This window comes from Bos mutus, chromosome 3 (assembly GCF_027580195.1).
Source record: "Bos mutus isolate GX-2022 chromosome 3, NWIPB_WYAK_1.1, whole genome shotgun sequence".
Taxonomy (NCBI): Eukaryota; Metazoa; Chordata; class Mammalia; order Artiodactyla; family Bovidae; genus Bos; species Bos mutus.
Window position 1 is genome coordinate 40,801,084 of NC_091619.1, and position 24,458 is coordinate 40,825,541.

The 24,458-nt window shown below is 37.6% G+C and overlaps 1 protein-coding gene across 2 annotated transcripts in view; it reads left to right on the forward strand.

The window, feature by feature from the left end:
- The window catches only part of DPH5 (diphthamide biosynthesis 5), a 42,600-nt gene that overhangs the window by 4,270 nt on the left and 13,872 nt on the right, over window positions 1–24,458 (forward strand). For both annotated transcript variants that reach the window (XM_070367588.1, XM_070367587.1), the window contains exons 4-5: window positions 4,235–4,343; window positions 16,789–16,909. In XM_070367588.1, coding sequence (XP_070223689.1) covers window positions 4,235–4,343; window positions 16,789–16,909 — 230 coding nt within the window. The remainder of the gene's footprint in view (window positions 1–4,234; window positions 4,344–16,788; window positions 16,910–24,458) is intronic.

Consider the following 24,458-nt stretch of genomic DNA (forward strand, 5'->3'; position numbering starts at 1 on the left):
ACTGGTTATCAGGTGTCAAGTTTATGTTGTTGCTTCTGCTTTCGTTTAGAAAGTCACTTAGGACATCAAGTAACAAAGTAGTATATTGTTATTAAATAAGTATATTGCATTATCAAGAGTCATACATGCCATTTATTTTGCAGGTAAGTGCAAGTGTCTTCTGCTTGCTTTGTCTTAGACTCCCCCCATTCCCGCCCCATTTTAATCATCTGCTATTTAGTGGTACTGCTATCACTTTACTTGCCTTGAATTTATCATTTATGAAGCCTCAGCTTTCAATTTCTTTTATCCACTGGAAGCTCTGTTCTTGCCCACATTACTGCAAAGATGGGCTTGTACTTGTCTAGTCAAGCATCATCAATCTCTAATGTCAAGCCAAATAGAACAATTCTTTTTCTCCAGCTGGTGACCCAAAATTTATGTCACAGATTTAAGGAGCATAAGGACAATTAAATCACTTTGAGCCCACCACCAAGGATAGTTTTCAAAACAATGGAGTTATATGTACATGTGTCTGTCAAAAAGAAAATAATTTATATCAATATGAGGTTTCAGAGATTATGTATCATTATTATATTTGGTTGCAAATGGTATCCAGTCACTGACAAAGTCCAGGAAACCAATGCTACTTGAAGTAAGATTTGCAGACTGTTACCAGCCTATAAACTTACCAGTCCATGATGAGATAAGTACAGAAATTGAAGGTAAGCATTTAGATACTTTTATAGCAGTTTCACAAAATAATTTTATCTCTGCTGAAACTAATAATAAAATAATAAAAATAAGCAGCAAATAATCACAATCTCATTGATATTCTTAAAAGATCACTAAATGTGTGGGTGAATGGACTTTAGGGAAGCAAAGTAGCCCTGGTGCAAGAGAGAAAAAAGACAAATTGGGGAAAATTTAGAAGGAAAAAATGCTCAGATGTATGTAATAGATGAGGAAAGGAAAGAAGTAAGTAAGTATTCTGGCTTTAGTAACTGAGTAGTTGATGCTGCCATTTTTTGAAATGAGGAAAACCAGCAAGGAAGAGGGCTGGGGGAAACAGGAATTGGTCCTGGAAACATTTTCACTTTCATGATACCTGCTAATGGAGTTCAGGGGAGAATCTATCCTGGTTATATGACTTTTAAAACCATCCATATCTAGATATTTAAAACCAGAGGAATGGGTGGAATTACTCTAGGAAAGAATAAGAGCAAGAAAAGAAGACCTAGGATGGGTCAGTCCCTAGGATGCTGGCATTTCATGGTCTCTCAAGAGCAGAGGAAGATGAAAACCATTAGAGTTGTGCTAAAGCAGAAGCCAAGGAAAGAGAATGTTTTAGAAAAGAAAGAGTGGTCAACTTTGATGTACTGCTGAAATGTTGAGTAGAAGACAAGGATAGAAAAGTCTGTGTAATTTAAAGACTTCATGGAGGAGTTGGTGCTGGGGGAAGGTCTGGTTTAACAGTTGAAGATTGTGAGGTAGGATGGTGGGGAGTTGGGGAGAAAGGGAAATTTCAGTATAAATGAAAAAACCTGAGGTCCACAGAAAGTACTGCTGTGCTACTCAGAATCCTTCAGTGACTTCATGGCCTTAAGTCTTTTAACAGTTTATCTACTTTTTCCAAAAAGAGGCTGCTCCTCTTTTTGACTGTGGTAGAACCAAGCTATTTTGTAAATGTTTCAAGTATTCATTTTCTGTTTCTTTGCTCATACTGTTTCCTTAAAACATACTGTTCTTCCCAGTTTCTATTTAGTAAAATAATAGATTCTTTGAGACCCAGCTTAGATGCCACCTCTTCTAAGAATCTTCCCATATTTTATTCAGGAGTAAATGCTTTTTTTTTTTAAACTTCTAGCGAATTAATTTTCCTTATGTCAGTGACTAGTCATATCTAACATTGTTTTCGTATTTATGTGGTATTTACTGTACTGTAGTTGTTTTTCATTTACCAACTGGATTACTATTCAGATATATTAGTCATTAGAGATAAGATGATAAGGAAGGTATAAATTTTAATTGGGCTGTGAAAAATTTGAATTTAAATTAATTAAATGGATAAACCAGGAGTGGAATACAAAATGTAACAACGCACTGAAATGCTTCCTTATATGTGACCAAAAAATGTGTTTAAGTTTAAGCCTCTTTCTACTTTTTGAATAAAAAATTCAAAAAGAAGGGAAAATTGTTTACTCGATCTTAAATTATTTTTTGTAATTTTTTAAAAATTTCAAATATTTATAAATTTATAAAATTTATCATTTTAACCATTTTTGAGTGTACAGTTCAGTAGCATTAAGAACATTCATATCACTGTGCATCTATCGGCACCATCCATCTCCAGCAATCTTAAATTCATGAAGAAGGTACTTGAAAGTCAGTTAAGTCAGTTGGTGTAGTTCTCATCTTTGCCCTTTTATCTAGGTTGTTTAAAGGAATGTGGAAGTTAATCACATAATGAATGTAAATGACTTTAAAATATACTGCATCAGTAGATCTAACTCAGTCATGTGAAAGATGACAGTGCTAAACTTTCTATCCCCGTAAAGAGCAGTTGAACAAGGTTGTCATTAAACAGATTCTTTCTAAAGATAGTTCTGTTTTTATTCCATTCTGTATTTTAATGTGCTCTGTAACTATATGTATTTTCTAATAAATGAACACGTAATTTTTTATCTTTATGTTGTGTGCCATTTCCTTCGTGGCATGCACGTGTATGCACGGACACACACACACACACACACACACACACACACACAAATCTACCTTTCTTTGCCTGTCTCCTGTGTACCTTAATGTGAGTCATTTGATTGTTTCCATTCTGCAAATTAATGTTATTATAAAGTAAAATGTAAAATAAACATACTAAGCCTTATATATTCAAATTGATTTTGGTTAGAGCCACACATGCCCAGAAATAGTAATAAATTTGTCTTTACACACAGCAGTGCACATATGCATGTACACACCCACTCACACACACACACACACAGCCTTTCTCAGTCTACTATAGTGAAATATTTTCATGAGCCACAGACAGGAATGCCTGGTATGAAGGTGTTAAACATGCAGTTCATTCCAGTTTTTTTCTTTTTTTTTTAAATGAAGCAATATAATCTAGGTAATTGTAATAAAATAACAGTTTTACCACAGTTTTTCATAGCAGAAATCTGAGAAGCTCATTTAATCACATTTATAGCAGTTTCACAAAATCAAATCACTTTGCCAGGTCATTAAATCTTCATAGTATACCAACCACATCTGGTCATTTTAAATGAACTTGTGAAAAGGAGAATAATTCCAAACCAGTTTTTCTTTCTGCTCATCTATTTAAATAACTCACCAAGTAACTAATTTCATTTTCCCATATCTTAGTGTTAACTAGTGAAATTCTGTTTGAAAGGGATATTAAAAACATTCTTTACAATGGGCATTTGTATTTTTTTAAAAAGCTTATTCTAAGTCAAATTAATGATTATTTTTATAGTAGCTGTTGTTTCATTTTATGTGTGTGATTAAAAACAGACTTCCCTGGTGGGCATTTGTTAATCTGTTTCTGACTGCCTCGTGGGGTAAAAGCCCTTGATCTTGCTACTTGGTATGCGCTGACCAGTTGACAGGTTCTGCTTGTTTGTGTGTAGTTTCTCAAACATGCTAATGTTGCTTTCCCCAGTTGGGCCTGGAGTTTTCATCAAGGGGGAAACAAGCTGTTAATAATGCAGTTCTAAATTGATTTGAGGTTAAGTTTCACAGTATCCATATTTATGTTTACATGTATTCTCCCTTTACCCTGAGAAACAAAGCCTTCAAAATAGAGCAGAAATTAAGAAGTAGTCTGGTTGTGCTATAATTTGAACCTTTGTCACAGAAATTATAAGAGATTAGAGGTCAAAATATTTGAGAATTGCTTCTCAAGTTCAGTTGCTGAGTAATATTCACAGATGTCTTTTGTAGGTATTAACAGAATAAAAAGAGCAAGTTAAAAGTTCCCTTTTTTCTGTAGCTGCCAAGGCTGCTTTAAGAGTGTTAAAGGCATAATTTAACATTGTACAGGGTCTGTGTAAACTTATACACTTGCCAGAATTCCCGGATGACAGCTTAAGCAGGTGCTTTGAAATATTTGAGGGAGAACAGTGTCCTTGACTGATTCTTCTTGACGATTTGGGCTCATGAAATGTTGTAGATTTACTGTCTTAAAAAGTCAGTTTTTGTTAGTTTAACCCAACCTGATCTTTTCTCACTACAGGGCTACAACACACAGTGATCTTATTCTGAGAGCAACAAAACTGGGGATCCCTTATAGAGTTATTCACAATGCATCCATAATGAATGCTGTAGGCTGCTGCGGTTTGCAGGTAATACTACAAAAGAACGGTTTTCTTAGTGGTATTTAGCAAAAATGTTTTTGTTTTCTGCAAATTCCCATAGATTTTATTATATTTCATGAGTTATAAGACAATATTATTTTATATAAGACTGTGTATTAAGTTTTTTAATACTAGATATTTTATACTAATTTTCCTCTATCTTAGATTTTCCCCCCTCCCCCTTAGAATAGATCATTGAAATTTATCTAAAGAAAGATTTTAATTCTGTATCCAATTGGTACATACAAAAAAGGGACTATAACTCAATTGGTTAAGTATTCCTAAAACCTTTTTACATTATTCCAAATGACTTACTCTGCATTGCTGAGGGCCATGTTTTTCCACACTGGTATTGTTTTCTGTGTGGTCAAGAGCACTATGATGGAGCACTTCTTAAAATAATACATAAAAGAGCTAAATGCCAGTGATACTAGGCTTTTATGCCAACTTTGCAGTTACTGATATGCAAAGTTAGTTGTTTTTAACCCAGAAATCTTGGTTCTGAGGAGTTAAAGGAGTGTTCTGTAGCTGCGTTTAAGATTTTCTATTTCAAAGTTGGAACACGAATGCCAGGAACATTCATGTTCCAAGTTTGAAATTTGTGTTCTGATGTTCACATGTATGTAATCCATGACAGTTGTGACTGCTTATGGCCAATAGTAGTCTTAAGACTCCATTGATTGTTAAGACATAGTCCTATTTCAGATATAATAGGAAAGAGAATTTGCACCTTACAACCTGTGAAATAAATTATGTATTCTTCCTGGAATACATAATTTAAAATAACTTTGCAAAGTAAGGGACAACATGAGCTGAGAACTGTTGGCCTGTATTACTTGGTTTCCTCTCTGTGAATATGAAACAGACATTTTATTTTCATGAAATCTTAAATATTTCGTTTATATATGTGGAATATTCTCAAAATCAAATAAAAGAAAAAATAGTTATTCTTTGGGGAATCATTTATGTATTTCCAGTATCTTGGGAGGTATAAAGATAGCTTGATCCTTTCTGCACATTTATTTTAAAGGAAATATAATCATATAAAACTTAATTAATACTTGTATGCTTTAGTGAAGCCCATGGGTAAAAGCTGCTGTTAGTTATGAAGTAGTGGCATGATTATTCTGATAAATGCAGTTTAAAATTTTCTACACGCTAGTTAGATGTCCCAGATGCATTACCACATAGAATAAGAGCTACTAATTATTAGGCACAAAGAGACGACTCACAGCCAGTGGATCACCTAGCTTCTGAATTCAGTGCTAGCTGTATATATGGGAAATCTCAGAAAACACTTTTTCTTTTATTCTGAGGGTCAATAAAATTCTATCTAATAATTCATCCGTTAAAAAAAAAAATAGCTGTTTACAGCAAGAAGCTACATTACCCTTGGAACTCAGTGCTGTCTCTGGGGCTTTAGAGGGACCTATATTTTTTGTATTACCTAGGAAGAGTAGTTCACTTTAATTGACTAGTCCTGGCCAGTCATCCCAGAAATATTGCTTTTGGTTCTGAAGAACCAGAGAAAAAGTATAAATTATTTACCTTTCAGTATTCATTACTTGCTCTTGGTTATAATTATGTCCAAATTGGTAAAGAACTTTGCTGTCTGTTTTGTCTCCTAACAAAATGCATACTTAAAAAAGCCTTGCCAACTCAAGTCTTTTTTTTTTGCACTTAAAATTCTTTCTGAACATTTCTGTGTTGGAGTAAATTGAATTCTTGATGCTCAGATTCTTGAGTGATTCTCAGTCTAATATGCTTTCCTCTGGATAATGCTGCCTTTCAATCACTTAAGAGTGATTGCCAGGAGAAAGGAAAAAAGAGAGGGCAAAAATTTTCATGTGTTAGACAAAAATATGTGAATGTTAAGCTAATTGACTATATGTATGTTTTCATATTGGTTTTGTTTTTATATCTGAAGAAGGTTAGTTAGTCCCTTTCCATCATATTTTGCTCTAAATTATCTTATGATAATCTATTATTTAGTTTTTAAGCCTAAATTTTTAAAAAGATCCTTGTCTTTATTACATAAATCTGTTATCCAGACTGGTTAAAGTTAGACTTGTCCCTCTGATCCTCTGCATTGATAAAGAAGTGCAGAGTTATTTTTCTTATGTTTAAAATGAATGAAGGTATTTGAGAAGGTATTTACTAAGAGAATTGAAGTTTCTATACATATAAGCCCTCAAGATCATATCCACATTTACATATATTATTATTATTTTTAAGTGTAACTTTCAGTTTTACGTGAGATTTCCCTAAGCAGCCACAAAGTATTGTTTCCTCATCTTAGTTCTGTTCTCTAATCTGGATATGAAATGACTTACTGCTTGTGTGAAAAACAGAAGATAGCTTTCTGTTTTCTGGTTTACATATTTATGAAATCTCTATGAAAGTATAATTCTTGTTCCATGCAAGGTATTCATATGCCAGGAGAAGGAGGGATTGATGCCTTAAGTATTGATGCCTTTGTATAGTTTTCTAAGATAAAAAACATGGAAAAATAATTGTATGCATGGCATGCTTAAATTTTAAAATAAACATCTATCAGTATCCTGCATAATGTAAAAATTCTGGCCAAGTCTCCTTCCTTATATTAGCTGGTCTTTTTCTCTGTACTGTTTTGACTAGCATTTATGGAAAAGACAGTAACCTGTACCAGTGGTCCTCTGTCTTTAGTGTTCATCAGAATTACCTAGAGGGACTATTAAAGAGTTTGCTGGGCCTTCCCTTAAGATTTTCTGATACAGTATATATCTGGGGTAAGGGTCTGAAAATTTGCATTTCTAACAAATTCTCAGGTGATACTGAAGCTGCTGGTTATAGGCACCACACCTTGAGAATCACCAACATAGATAAAACATTTCTTAGAAAGTTAAAAACTGTACTGTCATTCTTTTAGTATGATAGAGTTGGAAAAGTCGATCTTAGTTCCCAGAAATATGCTTGCTAAATGTAGAATGTTACCTTGCTGTGCTCTCTTGCTCAATTTCCTAAAAGGGAAGTGGGCACCACTTTCGAAAGGCATTCTGTCATCTCTGTGAAAGAGCTTTCCTATGAATTCAAAAACAGCCATCAAGTTATGGAAGAGAAGTGCTACTCTGGGTAAGGGGACAGGCCTGGACCACATGTACTTTCCAACACCTTTCCCTTAGGTTAAGGAAGAGTGGTATGAAATTCCTTACCTGAAAATGGGTGCAGTATTTTTCAGCTATCACTTATTATCCTTCCAAACTGTCTTTTTTGTTGTTTTTAAAAGCAGCATAGAGAGCTCAGAATCAACCATCGAGTATTTTTTATTAACTTTGTAGTTTATTAACCAACAGGAGACTCTTAATTATTAGTATCAGTGAAGGTAAGTAGTTGCATAGGCTAACACTTCTACTCACACACACAGACAGTTGCTATGTGTTTTATTACAGTATGCCATAAATACAGTTCTTTACCACAAATCACATATACCTAATGAAACTTTTGTTGTTGTTAAATGGAAAGTATATTAGAGGTTGCCAAGTTAGACATCGTTAAGAGGAATAGTTATCTGTTTATTCAGCAAATACCGTTTGCCTTCTTATTGGGTTTTCAGATGGTGAAGAATTGGCCTGCAATGCAGGAGACCTGGGTTCAATCCCTGTGTTGGGAAGATCCCGTGGAGGATAAATGACAACCTACGCCAGTATTCTTGCCTAGAGAATTCCAGGGACAGAGGAGCCTGGTGGGTTATAGTCCATGGGGTCATAAACAGTCAGACTTGACTGGATGACTTTTACTTTCTTATCATTTGCCTATTGAGTTTCTTTCAATATGGTAATAAACCTGACCAAGAAGGTCTCTGCTCTCAAAGAGCTTACATTCTAGTAGGACAGAGAAGCGATAACAAAATAAATGTCAGGTAGTGGTAAGTATAAGAAATTCAAGAAGTCTGCTAGGTTAGAGAGTGACTAGATCACTCCTGTTGTTGGGTGGTCAGGAGAGGTCTCTCAGGGTGCTAACATTTAAGATTAGATAGGAATCAGGAAGGGACAACCATATCCCAAAGTTTGGACAAAGACTCTAAAGTGGAAATGAGCTTGGCTTCTTAAAAGAAACAAAGGAAGGCTTGCTGGAGAGTTAGCAGGCACAGGGGAGGGTGATCTGAGGCTGGATAGGTGGGTGGACTTGGATCACTAGGCTGTCTAATACACTATCAGGAGTTTGGATTGTATTCTAAGTGATACAGACTAACTGCCTTTAGAGGGCTTTAAGCAGACTTGATCTGATAGGTGTGTTAAAAAGATATCTCTAGCTGGTATGTGGAGATAGAATTGCTACCAGGCAAGACTAGAAGTGAGGAAATCAGTTAGTAAGTTTATTGTATTCCTTTAGAGGAGAGATGATGGGGGCTTAGATCTCATGGAGAGGGTGGGGTATAATAGATGATAAGTTCTAATATCCTATATATTTGGAAGCTAAAAAGTTGGCCTGTTTTCCAACTTATTTTTTTATTTATTTATAAAATATTTATTTGGCTGTGGTATCATGCGGGATCTTTCTTTGCATCATGCAGGCTTCCCTCTAGTTGCAGTGTGCAGGCTTAGTTGCTCCTTAGTATGTGGGATCTTAGTTCCCCTACCAGGAATTGAACTTGAGTCTCATGCATTTGTACGGCAGGCTCTTAACCCCTGGACCACCAGTGAAGTCTGTTTGCCAACTTTAGGCAAAGGTTCCCTAGATTTTCACTGAGTTAACTTTGAGATTTTTCATAATTAAAATGTTAGTTACAAACGTGTACTTTAAAATCATGTTGTTTTAAATACCTAGGCAACAGGTAACACATTATTTGTATTCTGAGGATTTTTCTAGTCAAAGAAAAATCTATTTATTTATCAAGAGCCAGACATGGTGGTTATATTTAAACTTTCCTGGTAATGAAAAATCAAGGATTTTTCTAAGTATACAAAAGACAAGAGGAACAAGTCCTCTTTTTCTTGAAATCTTCAAGTTAAACATTTAGCAGTGTAATCATGCTCTGCTTTTGAAGAGTCATTTTGTGATTTTTTTCTTGATAATAAATGACATATATACTCAAAAAATTGGAAAAATACAGTAAGTATAAAGAAAATAAAAGCATCTATTGTCTCACCTCCTAAAGGTAAACACAGTTATCATTTTGGTATATTTTCTTTCAGTCTTTTTACTTAGCACTTACTATGTGTACATTCTCCTGAATCTCACAAACTAAAGAACTATGTAATAATGAAATGCTTTTTTTTGGCCTAGTATTTATTTATAAATAATAAGTTTATTTATTATAAATAACAAATAAATTTATTTAGAATTTATTATTAGCAATTTGTGTGATAGAATGTATTAATTCCTGTAAAAGTTTGATGACTGAAATAATTTTGAGATATTTAAAGGAAATGTAAATAAAATGGTTTGATGAAACCAGGTAGCAATGATTTCTGCATAAAAACTTCCTTATCAGTTGTGGCTGACTTCAGGGAAAAGGCTGTATAAAAGCATTTCATCATTATGAAATGCTTCCACTTTCTCTGACTGTTGCATGAGTGACCTTGATTATTGCCATATGTTCCCCTGTTTATATAATACCTTTCTACTTTGGGAAAAATATATATTACTTTCAAAAAGTAAGAACTCATTTCCTTCCTTTTGTAAAATAACATTCATTGTGATAGTCAACATTTTTGACCTTGTCCTAGTTCTTACTGTTAGTTTTCAGAAGCATTAAATTGGTTTCATTGTTGTCCAGGCACTATTGTAGAAATGATAAAACCTAATGAGTACAAAGAACACCAGATTAGGTAATAAGGGTATCAGAGCTCTGCATTACTATTGTAACCTTAGAAAATCTTAGAAAAACTCATCCAGTAAGTTCTCTTTTCTTTTAGTCACTTCAGAATTATTTTTGACCACCTGTTAAATCATGAGTACATTAAATTTTTTCCCCTTCCTTTTCATTTCCTTTTTTTTAGTCACTGTTTTAATAGCCATCTTACCATCATTCTCTTACAGTTTATAGTTTTCTGCTTAAATTGTAGGTCTGATTATGCCATTCTTCTATTCAAACAGTCCTGGTAAATCTCCATCCTAAAAGAGAGTTCAGTTACTTGTGTATGTTTATGTGCTCATCGTATTACAAACTCCTTAATTTACTCATCTTCACATCTTCCTTGCTACTTTATTGCAGTGTCATGCATGTAATCAATGTGCAACAAATATTTGCTGAGTTGCATTGCTTATTTATTTATCCCCCCCTGCTTGCCCCCTACCCCAAGTGAATCTTGTCTTTGGAATTGTATGCTTTAAATTGTGATTCTTTCACTTAATTTGTATGTGGGCTCTCTTATTTATATGTGAAAATATAAATCTTACAGCTCTTCTGTCTACATAGTCATTCAACTTTATCTGTGTATCTACTTCTGTTTGGACTAAGGTTCATGACATTGTACAGGAGACAGGGATCAAGACCATCCCCATGGAAAAGAAATGCAAAAAAGCAAAATGGCTGTCTGGGGAGGCCTTACAAATAGCTGTGAAAAGAAGAAAAGCGAAAAGCAAAGGAGAAAAGGAAATATATAAGCATCTGAATGCAGAGTTCCAAAGAATAGCAAGAAGAGATAAGAAAGCCTTCCTCAGCGATCAATGCAAAGAAATAGAGGAAAACAACAGAATGGGAAAGACTAGAGATCTCTTCAAGAAAATGAGAGATACCAAGGGAACATTTCATGCAAAGATGGGCTCAATAAAGGACAGAAATGATATGGACCTAACAGAAGCAGAAGATGTTAAGAAGAGGTGGCAAGAATACACAGAAGAACTGTACAAAAAAGATATTCACGGCCAAGATGATCACAATGGTGTGATCACTCACCTAGATCCAGACATCCTGGAATGTGAAGTCAAGTGGGCCTTAGAAAGCATCACTACGATCAAAGCCAGTGGAGGTGATGGAATTTCAGTTGAGCTATTTCAAATCCTGAAAGATGATGCTGTGAAAGTGCTACACTCAATATGCCAGCACATTTGGAAAACTCAGCAGTGGCCACAGGAATGGAAAAGGTCAGTTTTCATTCCAATCCCAAAGAAAGGCAATGCCAAAGAATGTTCAAACTACTGCACAGTTGCACTCATCTCACACGCTAGTAAAGTAATGCTCAAAATTCTCCAAGCCAAGCTTCAGCAATACGTGAACCATGAACTTCCAGATGTTCAAGCTGGTTTTAGAAAAGGCAGAGGAACCAGAGAGATCAAATTGCCAACATCCGCTGGATCATCAAAAAAGCAAGAGAGTTCCAGAAAAACATCTATTTCTGCTTTATTGACTATGCCAAAGCCTTTGACTGTGTGGATCACAATAAACTGTGGAAAATTCTTCAGGAGATGGGAATACCAGACCACCTGACCTGCCTCTTGAGAAACCTATATGCAGGTCAGGAAGCAACAGTTAGAACTGGACATGGAACAACAGACTGGTTCCAAATAGGAAAAGGAGTATGTCAAGGGTGTGTACTGTCACCCTGCTTATTTAACTTCTATGCAGAGTACATAATGAGAATTGCTGGGCTGGAAGAAGCACAAGCTGGAATCAAGATTGCCGGGAGAAATATCAATAACCTCAGATATGCAGATGACACCACCCTTATGGCAGAAAGTGAAGAGGAACTCAAAAGCCTCTTGATGAAAGTGAAAGAGGAGAGTGAAAAAGTGGACTTAAAGCTCAACCTTCAGAAAATGAAAATCATGGCATCTGGGCCCATCACTTCATGGGAAATAGATGGGGAAACAGTGGAAACAGTGTCAGACTTTATTTTTGGGGACTCCAAAATCACTGCAGATGGTGACTGCAGCCATGAAATTAAAAGACCCTTACTCCTTGGAAGAAAAGTTATGACCAACCTAGATAGCATATTCAAAAGCAGAGACGTTACTTTGCCAACAAAGGTCCGTCTAGTCAAGGCTATGGTTTTTCCACTGGTCATGTATGGATGTGAGAGTTGGACTGTGAAGAAAGCTGAGCACTGAAGAATTGATGCTTTTGAACTGTGCTGTTGGAGAAGACTCTTGAGAGTCCCTTGGACTGCAAGGAGATCCAACCAGTCCATTCTAAAGGAGATCAGTCCTGGGTGTTCTTTGGAAGGAATGATACTAAAACTGAAACTCCAGTACTTTGGCCACCTCATGTGAAGAGTTGACTCATTGGAAAAGAGTCTGATGCTGGGAGGGATTGGGGGCAGGAGGAGAAGGGGACGACAGAGGATGAGATGGCTGGATGGTATCACCGACTCGATGGACATGAGTCTGAGTGAACTCCGGGAATTGGTGATGGACAGGGAGGCCTGGCGTGCTGCGATTCATGGGGTCTCAAAGAGTCGGACGCAACTGAGCGACTGAACTGAACTGAACTGAACTTCTGTGTATAATCTTTCTTACTGTTAGCAAAAATCAGTGTGGTATCAGTGTTAAGCAAAATGCATGTGAAGATTAAAAACAAAAACAAGTATTCTATATAAAAAAGAAAACTAGTAACTCTTGATTAAATGGTTTTGTGGTACATTTTTGGACAGCCCTGCTGGCTCAGCTTTCTTTTACATCACAAATTTAAGTGATCTGGTTAGGATATACATACATAAAATGATATATGTAGGGCTCGCTAAAGTTCTTAGCAAGTTAAATTTTCTAATTTTTCCATATCCAAAAAAGATACTTTTTAACTTAAAAATCACAAAATATTTTCATTTGAATATAAAATGTGTGTGCGTTCTCAGTTATGTCTAACTCTTTGTGACCCCATGGATGGTAGCCCTCCAGGCTCCTCTGTCCATGGGATTTTCCAGGCACGAACACTGGAATGGGCTGCCATTTCCTTCTCCAGGGGTTCTTCCCAACCCACGGGACTGACCCCAGGTCTCCTGCAATGCAAGCAGATTCTTTACCATCTGAGCCACCAGGGAAGCCCTTGAATATAAAATACCAAAGCATTAAAATCTAATTATAAAATGGAGTTTACAAAGCATCTGTGCTTCTGAAAGAAAGGAAATATCAGCAGTGAGATGAACAATAAGACTATTAAGGTCATTCAGGCAAGTGGTATTGAGAATTCAAACTAAGGTAGAGAGAAAAGAAATGAATAGTCTCTGGGTAAACTATAGAGCAAGAATTGACAGGAATTGGTGCATAATAAGATGTCAGGAATTAGACATGTTAGAGGCAAGTCAGGCAGTACTTACTTCTAGATAGTTGCTTAATGTCACTCTCAGTATTGCCCAAGATTTCCCGCCTCTGATCCTTTGTTTACATCATCTCGTTCTGCATGTTCAGCTTCCCTAGGCTAAATCTTACCCATCCTCTAAGGTCCAGCTTGTATTCTGTCTATTCAAAAGTTACCTTCAGGTGCTCTCTAGGTGGGGGAAACGCTAAACTCATAATCTATATCAAATTTTTTATTATTGTTTATTACCTCATATTTGTCTTATGCATTTTTTCACTCTTAACTAGTGCCTTATATATGATTAAATATTTCATTTTGAATTGAGTTTTTATCTTCAATAGATTAAAAAAAATCATTATTCAGTATCAAGTTAGATAAACTGCTTTCCCTATAACTTACTCTCGGTTAAAATAAAAAAAGCCTGTATTTACCTCATGTTTTTGAAAACTGCTCTTTTTATAATCTTTAAATGTAGACCTGCATCAGTAATGGTTTGAAGGGAAATGATCATAAGAACAAATGCTTACATTTTTAGAATAGTAGGTACACAGGTCTCGGCAACCTCAGTTCTCGTCAACTGTATGATTTTGTTCCAGTTTCCTTTTGTACTTTACTGGTAAGTCCTTGAATTGTGAAACACAAAGGGACTGGTCCTTCTGTTCTTTGAGGTACTGACATCTAAATGGTGAAACTGTTTGCATAATGTTCCAGAATTCATTGAAGAAGTTTGTACCACAGCCATGGAAATGGTTACAGTCTATAAATCAGGGTCCTAGAAAGCAGTGCTTATGTGAGGTTTTCTTTAATCGCCCAAATTAGACAGTTCAGAGAAGCTTTTACACAAAGTGTTTCAGCTAGTGTTTACATGTGACTAGCATCTCAATGCTTTTTTAAATGAACTGTTCCTTGCTTTTTGAATGAAGAATTTATGTCCATGACTATATTTCTGTGACTCTTAAAATATTGAAAACTTGTTTATTTATTTATGGTGACATATATAATTTTCTTTAATGGTTTTACCTTAAGGTTTTTTTAAATAGAGTAATGTTAATATTCCAAAATCTGATCAGAGATGCCAAAAATCCTTTTCAAAATGTAAACGATTGAACTTGTCAGATTAAGTCATAAGCATAGTTTCAAATATTTGGTAATATTTGAGCTCATTCCAATAAGGAAAGCAGTTGGATTATAGTGTGACACAGCATTTTAGAGCATCTTCATTATAAACATTATCATTGTTAGATTATCACATCCCTAACATTTATTAAGTCTTTACTATAGCACTGGGCGCTACATACAGTATATCAGTTAATCCTTAACAAAACAGATTGTTAGGTTTATAATTATTGTATCGAATTGGCAGGGGAGTTCCTCCTGGAAGTCACCCAGCTAGTCACCATGATCATCCAGGTAGTAGGAACCAGAGCAATGCTTGCTCCACAGCGTTTGCTTGCTGTGTGAGGTATTAGTAAGACTGCATATTTCCTGAGAGCTGGAGCTCTGTTTGCTTCTCACTTTATACCCATGCATAATGTAATGCCTGGCACATTGTGGATGATTCATAGTAAATATTTGTTAGATACGTTTGCCTCTCATAGAACAATAGCAGTGACAGAAACCCCCAACAGAGCAAGGCTTATTCCTTGTAGCCTACCTGAATGAATTCCAAAGATCTCACATTGAAACTCTACAGTTTTTTTACAGAGAAATCATATTAGGTATGGCTGGAAGGTTTATGATTTCATTCTGAGAGTTATATAGGTCTTTGTAAACTAATCTGTGAGTTTGACTGCCCTTGAATAGCATGGCTTCAATGCCTCTTTAGACAATTTTCAAATGGACTTTGGGAATAAAGCCTACTGGTAAGTAGGTTGGAGGTTGTGACCATGTGAGGAATATGATGAAATGAACCTTCTCTTGGTAGCTCAGAGTCATCATTATGAGTGTGAGTGATAGATTTTAAGCCTTCCATGTATAAACATCCAGAAGGGTCGAGCTTCTTTAGGCATGTAGAGATGGGGGACTCTGAACATGCCTCTTGCAGCAGCATTGTTCAAATGAAGAACTTTAGGCTTAGAAAAGTTAGGTGATCTCGTGAAGTCATACAGCTGTTTCAACCGAACAGCTAATTTGTGGCAGAGGACTAGGTGTGATTTTCAGCATTTAGTGCTTTCCAGCTGTATTAAACATTATTTTAGGCACTCTTTAAATTGAATAGTTAAGATCTTTATGTAACAGCTTTAGTATTAGGTTTTACAATATATTAAGTCTTTGAAAATAAAGTCCATTGTGCAATACCTAGATAAGAATTAATATAAGAATATCATTCACAGTTTAAATAACTTTTTACATGTTATTTGGTTCACACAACTCTGTGGGTAGGAAGGGCATGTGTTATCACTGTTCTATTATAGAGATTAAGACTTGGAAAGAAAGAGTAATGTCACCCAGCTAACAAGTTGCAGAACCAAAGCTCAAAACTAGATTTTCTCAACATAAGATTTGGAGTTGGATTCATTTAAGTGAGATGTGTGGCTAGCCTGGAAGCAAGTTGGAACAAAGACGCTTCTTGGTTGTGTGATGATCATGTGGAGTAGATGGGCCACCGTAGGGGGAAAGAAGGAGGTTTGGGAAAAGGCCCTTATCATTGAACTCTAGAGTCGGGGAATAAAGAGTGGGGAAAGTAAGGGCGTAGGTTTTGAGATGTGACGACAGTGAGTATGCAGTGTATGAATTTTACTGAGCTGGCATGGTGGAAAGGAACTCTCCCTCAGACCCAGGTTTGAGTTTCTTCTTACTAAGTAGCTGTGTGACCTTAGGCAAGCCAGTTCATCTTTCTGAGCCTTGGTGGACTCCTCCATAAAATGAGGGTAATAGGAACCTTGTGAATACTGCTCTGACTGCTCACATGTCTTTTTTTTGGCTTCCTTCTGGGTTCTCTGTATTTCAGTATTTTTAGCAGCTACCTAGCTAAATCATGAACTAGTTACATGTGTTCCTGTACTGAATACAGAAATACTAGAAGCCTCCTACCGAAAGGGCATCAGAATGACACCAGCTGCTATGGAGCAAAGGGAATTTTTATTACTTTTTTTGATGACAGAGTTGATCCTCAGTCCATCTCAAGTTTGGGTCTCACTTTTTATTTTGGTTGTTATCTATGAGACAGTAGTTAGTGAATTGTTACATCATTAACTAATGTTTTATTTCTTCTAGTTGTATAAGTTTGGAGAGACAGTGTCTATTGTTTTCTGGACAGACACTTGGAGACCAGAAAGCTTCTTTGACAAAGTGAAGAAGAACAGACAAAATGGCATGCACACATTATGCCTACTAGGTAAGTGGTCTGCAGTTTCTCTAGGGTCACAGTATGGAGTTGTCATATTGTTCTTGTTTTGATTTTGTATGAAGGTAAAACTGTTCTGTGTGATGTGGTCTAGCTACTCTGTGCATGGTGTGCCCCCCCCCATATTCTTGTGGAGAAGTGAATTTTCATTCCAAATAAGAATTAAGAGCCTGTCCTCATCAATTTACAGCAACTCAGAAGACTTATACTGAACATTTACTCTTACCAAGTTCCATCCTATCTTTCTTGAGGTGTCCTTTGAATACTGCAGTCGTGATGCTATCAGAATCACAGAATTGTAGATCTGAGAGAGACTCTGGAGATCATCTTCAGTGAAATTGAGGCCCAGAGACATTGGATCATTTTCCCACTTATTGGTTGCAGAATTGGTAGAATCTACAGAGCTTGTAATTCACAGCTCTTTTCACAGTATTATGCTGCCAAATTGTATTTCCTACCTAGTGTGGAAAGAGTTGGGGTGGCTGTCTTTGTGTACAAAGATGATGGCACTGATAGAGCTTCAGGAGTTTCAGCTACTGCATTTGCCAGCAGAGGTACTGGAATTATAATGATTCACATTCATTTTCAGTTCCTTTTCTACAGTATGTGTTGTAAAAATACTGTAATCAGAGCTTTAATCTGTGGCTGGTCAACAGAAGAGAAATAACTGTCGTCTTTGATAACTTGGAAGTGACACTTGTACTTGACATCAGAAGACAAAATCTGAGTGCTACTCTGTACTAGCTAGAGAGTATTTTGAACAGTCCATACCTTTGCCTTCTTTTTTATCAAATAGTAATAACCTTTTTCTTGTCTTTTGGAAGTGTTTAGATCAGTATATATGTGTGTGTGTGTATGCACATACACATATATAAAATAAATACATAAAAATAAATGCATTTTATTTATTTACTTTAAAGTTTCTAGTCTTTTGTGTTGAAGTCAGATTACTATAACACTGTAATACTGTAAACACTGATTCACACTCTTGTAGTTTTTTTTTTTTATCATTTGTTGGGAACAAAATGCTCACATATTGGCATCAGTCCCTGGATCATACACTGAATTGCACTGTTTTGATTCTACTGTGTGTGAAGTTATCCAGTAGAAGGATGTCTGCCATGGAGCACAGAATCAGGGCAAAGAAAGAACCCATAATTTTGACCTCTGTAGTAAGTATAGATATTCAGAACATTAGAAGAGATTCCTATTTGCCAAAGACATTTAGGTTGTCTTGAGGGGCGGTCCTAGGATGGCAGAAGAATAGGATGGGGAGACCACTTTCTCCCCCACAAATCATCAAAAGAACATTTAAATGCTGAGTAAATTCCACAAAACAACTTCTGAATGCTGGCAGAGGACATCAAGCACCCAGAAAAGCAGCCCATTGTCTTTGGAGATAGGAAAAAATATAAAAGGTAAAAAGAGAGACAAAAGAGGTAGGGTTGGAGATCCGTCTCGGGAAGGGAGTCTTTAAAAAGAGAGAAGTTTCCAAACACCAGGAAACACTCTCACTGGCAAGTCTGTGGCGAGCCTTGGAACCTCAGAGGGCAACATAACCAGGAGAAAAAATAAATAAATAATTAAACCCCACAGATTACATGCCCAATGGTAGCTGTCAGTGGAGGAGCAGCGTAGATGCTCGCATCCACTACTAGCAAGTGAGGGATGGGCAGGGAGGTGCGGGCTGCATTGCTTAGGGTAAGGACCAGGCCTGAATGCCCTGAGGGCAATCTGAGGGAACTAACTTGAGATAGCAAACCAGACTGTGGGATAGCTATCCCACCAAAAGCCCTAACCTAAGACACCACCAGGCCCACTCACAGAACAAAGGACTGAGCAGAGCTAGCCAGCTGTGGATCAGCCCATCCCCTGCTGGAGACAGGCAGGCGAAGGCAGCCAGAGACGGAAGGGCACAATCACGGCCCCAAAGAGGCACCATCTACCAAACTGCGAGCAGGCTTCATTGCTAACCAAGACTTCTTGGGATTCTAGACAATCAACGTCCGCCAGGAGGGTCGCAGCCAGAGATCAGCTCCGCAGAAGAGACACATGGCACACCTGAGAAGATGTGCTGGTTGTACACCCAGAAAACTGAGTGGCAGGGATGGGGGAGGTGATAAGTTGCAGCCTTCAACTGGGGGCAACTGCGCTCACCAAGCACCTGGTCACCTGAGCTGCTAGGACCTCGGAAGGGCACAAAACACAGGCCCAACTGAGTCTGCGCCTTTGTGGAGTACTCGAGTACCTGAACCTGTGTGGCTTAGACCTGGAAAGTGCATACAACCCAGGGCTGGCCTCAGACAGTTCCCGGCAGAGGAACCCAGAGCCTAAGCAGTGTAGACTGGGAAAGCACACACACTGTGAGTGGGGGCAAACCCAGTGTGGCTGAGACACTGCAAGCACACACCAGTGTTATTTGTTTGCAGTGTTCCTCCCTCCCCACAGCATGACTGAACAAGTGAGGCCTAAAAAAGTGACTACCGCCCCCTGGCATCAGGGCGGAAATTAGACACTGAAGAGACCAGCAAACAGAAGAAGCTAAAACAGAGGGAACCACCTTGGAAGTGACAGGTGCAATAGATTAAAACCCTGTAGTCAGCACCAGGAGAAGGCAATGGCAACCCACTCCAGTACTCTTGCCTGGAAAATCCCATAGATGGAGGAGCCTGGTGGGCTGCAGTCCATGGGGTCGCTAAGAGTCGGGCATGACTGAGTGACTTTACTTTCACTTTTCACTTTCATGCATTGGAGAAGGAAATGGCAACCTACTCCAGTATTCTTGCCTGGAGAATCCCAGGGACAGAGGAGCCTAGTGGGCTGCCATCTATGGGGTCGCACAGAGTCGGACACGACTGAAGTGACTTAGCAGCAGCAGTTAGCACCAACTACATAGGAAGGGGCCTACAGATCTTGAGAAGTGTAAGCCAGATCAAGGAACTATCTGAAAATGAACTGACCCCACACTGTTCACAACAACATCAGAGAAAGTCCTAGATATATTTTTACTATTATCATTTTTTAAATTAAAAAAAAAAATTTAAGTCCTCTATTACTCCTTTAATTTTCATTTTTATAACCTACTATTACTTTGCAAAAAAGAGACCCTATTTTTTAAAGCAAACTTCATATATTTATATTTAATAATTTTTGTGACTTTGTTTTTTTCTTTAATATTGTATTTTTGAGAATCCAACCTCTACTCTAGATTTTTAATCTTTGCTTTTTGGTATTTGTTATTAATTTTGTACCTTTAAGAACCCAATCTTCAGTACCTATTTTTACTTGGGAACGAGATTACTGGCTTGACTGCTCTCTCCCCCTTTGGACTCTCCTTTCTCTCCACTAGGTCACCTCTATCTCCTTCCTCCCTCTTCTCTTCTCTACCCAACACTGTGAATCTGTTTGTGTGTTCCGGACTGTGGAGAACACTTAAGGAACTGATTACTGGCTGGATCTGTCTTGCTCTTTTTGATTCCCCCTCTTTTCCTCCTGGTCACCTCTGTCTCCTTCCTCCCTCTTCTCTTCTCTGTATAACTCCGTGAATATCTGTGAGCAGTCCAGACTGTGGAGAGCACATAAGGAAGTGATTACTGGCTAGCTTGCTCTCTCCCCTTTTGATTCCCCATCTTATCCTCCTGGTCACCTCTATCTCCCTCTTCCCCCTTCTCTTCTCCCTGTAACTCTGTGAACTTCTCTGGGTGTCCCTCACTGTGGAGAAATTTTTCATCTTTAACCTAGATGTTTTATCATCAGTGCTGTATAGATGGGGAAGTCTTGAGGCTACTGTAAGAATAAGATTGAAAACCAGAGGCAGGAGGCTTAAGTCCAAATCCTGAGGACACCAGAGAACTCCTGACTCCAGGGAGCATTAATCAATAGGAGCTCATCAAAGCCTCCATACCTACACTGAAACCAAGCACCACCCAAGGGCCAAAAAGTTCCAGAGCAAGACATACCATGCAAATTCTCCAGCAACACAGTAACATAGCCCTGAGCTTCAATATACAGGTTGCCCAAAGTCACACCAAACCCATTGACATCTCAAAACTCATTACTGGACACTTCATTGCACTCCAGAGAGAAGAAATCCAGCTCCACCCACCAGAATATGGACACAAGCTTCCCTAACCAGGAAACCTTGACAAGCCACCCATCCAACCCCACCCACAGTGAGCAAACTCCACAATGAAGAGAACTCCACAAACGACCAGAATACGGAAAGGCCACCCCAAACACAGCAATATAAACAAGATGAAAAGGCAGAGAAATACCCAGTAGGTAAAGGAACAGGATAAATGCCCACCAAACCAAACAAAAGAGGAAGAGATAGGGAATCTACCTGATAAAGAATTCTGAATAATGATAGTAAAAATGATCCAAAATCTTGAAAACAAAATGGAGTTACAGATAAATAGCTGGGAGACAAGGATTGAGAAGATGCAAGAAAGGTTTAACAAGGACCTAGAAGAAATAAAAAAGAGTCAATATATAATGAATAATGCAATAAATGAGATCAAAAACACTCTGGAGGGAACCAACAGTAGAATAACAGAGGCAGAAGATAGGATAAGTGAGGTAGAAGATAGAATGGTAGAAATAAATGAAACAGAGAGGAAAAAGAAAAATGAATTAAAGAAATGAGGACCTCAGAGATCTCTGGGACAATGTTAAACGCCCAACATGCGAATCATAGGCGTCCCAGAAGAAGACAAAAAGAAAGACCATGAGAAAATACTTGAGGAGATAATAGTTGAAAACTTCCCTAAAATGGGGAAGGAAGTAAGCACCCAAGTCCAAGAAACCCAGAAAGTCCCTAACAGGATAAACCCAAGGTGAAACACCCCAGGACACATATTAATCAAATTAGCAAAGATCAAAAACACAAAGAACAAATATTAAAAGCAGCAAGGGAAAAACAACAAATAACACACAAGGGGATTCCTATAAGGATAACAGCTGATCTTTCAATAGGAACTCTTCAGGCCAGGAGGGAATGACAGGACATACTTAAAGTGATGAAAGAAAATAACCTGCAGCCCAGATTACTATACCCAGCAAGGATCTCATTCAAATATGAAGGAGAAATCAAAAGCTTTACAGACAAGCAAAAGCTGAGAGAATTCAGCACCACCAAACCAGCTCTCCAACAGATGCTAAAGGATCTTCTCTAGACAGGAAACACAGAAAGGATGTATAAACTCAAACCCAAAACAATAAAGTAAATGGCAACAGGATCATCCTTATCAATAATTACCTTAAATGTAAATGGTTGAATGCCCCAACCAAAAGACAAAGACTGGCTGAATGGATACAAAAACAAGACCCCTATATATGTTCTCTACAGGAGACCCACCTCAAAACAAGGTACACATACAGACTAAAAGTGAAGGGCTGGAAAAAGATATTCCATGCAAATAGAGACCAAAAGAAAGCAGGAGTAGCAATACTCATATCAGATGACATAGAATTTAAAACAAAGGCTGTGAAAAGAGACAAAAAAGGACACTACATAATGATCAAAGGATCAATCCAAGAAGAAGAGATAACAATTATATATGCACCCAACGTAGGAACACCGCAATATGTAAGAGAAATGCTAACAAGTATGAAGCAACAGTTAGAACTGGACATGGAACAACAGACTGGTTCCAAATAGGAAAAGGGGTACGTCAAGGCTGTATATTGACCCCCTGCTTATTTAACTTATACACAGAGTACATCATGAGAAACGCTGGGCTGGGGAAGCACAAGCTGGAATCAAGATTGCCGTGAGAAATATCAATAACCTCAGATATGCAGATGACACCACCCTTATGGCAGAAAGTGAAGAGGAACTAAAAAGCCTCTTGATTAAAGTGAAACAGGAGAGTGAAAAAGTTGGCTTAAAGCTCAACATTCAGAAAACAAAGATCATGCCATCCGGTCCCATCACTTCATGGGAAATAGATGGGGAAACAGTGGAAACAGTGTCAGACTTTATTTTTTTGGGCTCCAAAATCACTGCAAGATGGTGATTGCAGCCATGAAATTAAAAGACGCTTACTCCTTGGAAGAAAAGTTATGACCAACCTAGATAGCATATTGAAAAGCAGAGACATTACTTTGCCAACAAAGGTCCGTCTAGTCAAGGCTATGGTTTTTCCTGTGGTCATGTTGGACTGTGAAGAAAGCTGAGCACTGAAGAATTGATGCTTTTGAACTGTGGTGTTGGAGAAGACTCTTGAGAGTCCCTTAGACTGCAAGGAGATCCAACCAGTCCATTCTGAAGGAGATCAGCCCTGGGATTTCTTTGGAGGGAATGATGCTAAAGCTGAAACTCCAGTACTTTGGCCACCTCATGCGAAGAGTTGACTCATTGGAAAAGTCTCTGATGCTGGGAGGGATTGGGGGCAGGAGGAGAAGGGGACGACAGAGGATGAGATGGCTGGGTGGCATCACTGACTCGATGGACGTGAGTCTGAGTGAACTTCAGGAGTTGGTGATGGACAGGGAGGCCTGGCATGCTGCGATTCATGGGGTCGCAAAGAATTGGACACAACTGAGCGACTGAACTGAACTGAACAAGTATGTAAGGGGAAATTAACAATAACACAATAATAGTGGGAGACTTTAATACCCCACTCACACCTATGGATAGATCAACTAAACAGAAAATTAACAAGGAAACACAAAATTTAAATCATACGATAGACCAGTTAGACCTAATTGATATCTATAGGACATTTCACCCCAAAACAATGAATTTCACCTTTTTCTCAAGCGCACACACAACCTTCTCCAGGATAGATCACATCCTGGGCCATAAATCTAGCCTTGGTAAATTCAAAAAAATTGAAATCATTCCAAGCATCTTTTCTGATCACAATACAGTATGATTAGATCTCAATTACAGGAGAAAAACTTAAAAATTCCAACATATGGAGGCTGAACAACACGCTGCTGAATAACCAATGAATCACAGAATATATCAAAAAAGGAATCAAAATATGCATAGAAATGAATGAAAATGAAAACACAACAACTCAAAACCTGTGGGACACTGTAAAAGCAGTGCTAAGGGGAAGGTTCATAGCAATACAGGCATACCTCAAGAAACAAGAAAAAAAATCAAATAAATAACCTAACTCTACACCTAAAACAAGTAGAAAAGGAAGAAATGAAGAACACCAGGGTTAGTAGAAGGAAAGAAATCTTAAAAAATTAGGGCAGAAATAAATGCAAAAGAAACAAAAGAGACCATAGCAAAAATCAGCAAAGCCAAAAATTGGTTCTTTGAGAAGATAAATAAAATTGACAAACCATTAGCTAGATTCATCAAGAAACAAAGGGAGGAAAATCAAATCAATAAAATTAGAAAAGAAAACGGAGAGATCACAACAAACAACACAGAAATACAAAGGATCGTAAGAGACTACTGTCAGCAACTATATGCCAATAAACTGAACAACGTGGAAGAAGTGGACGAATTCTTAGAAAAGTACAACTTTCCAAAACTGAACCAGGAAGAAACAGAAAATCTTAATAGACCCATCACAAG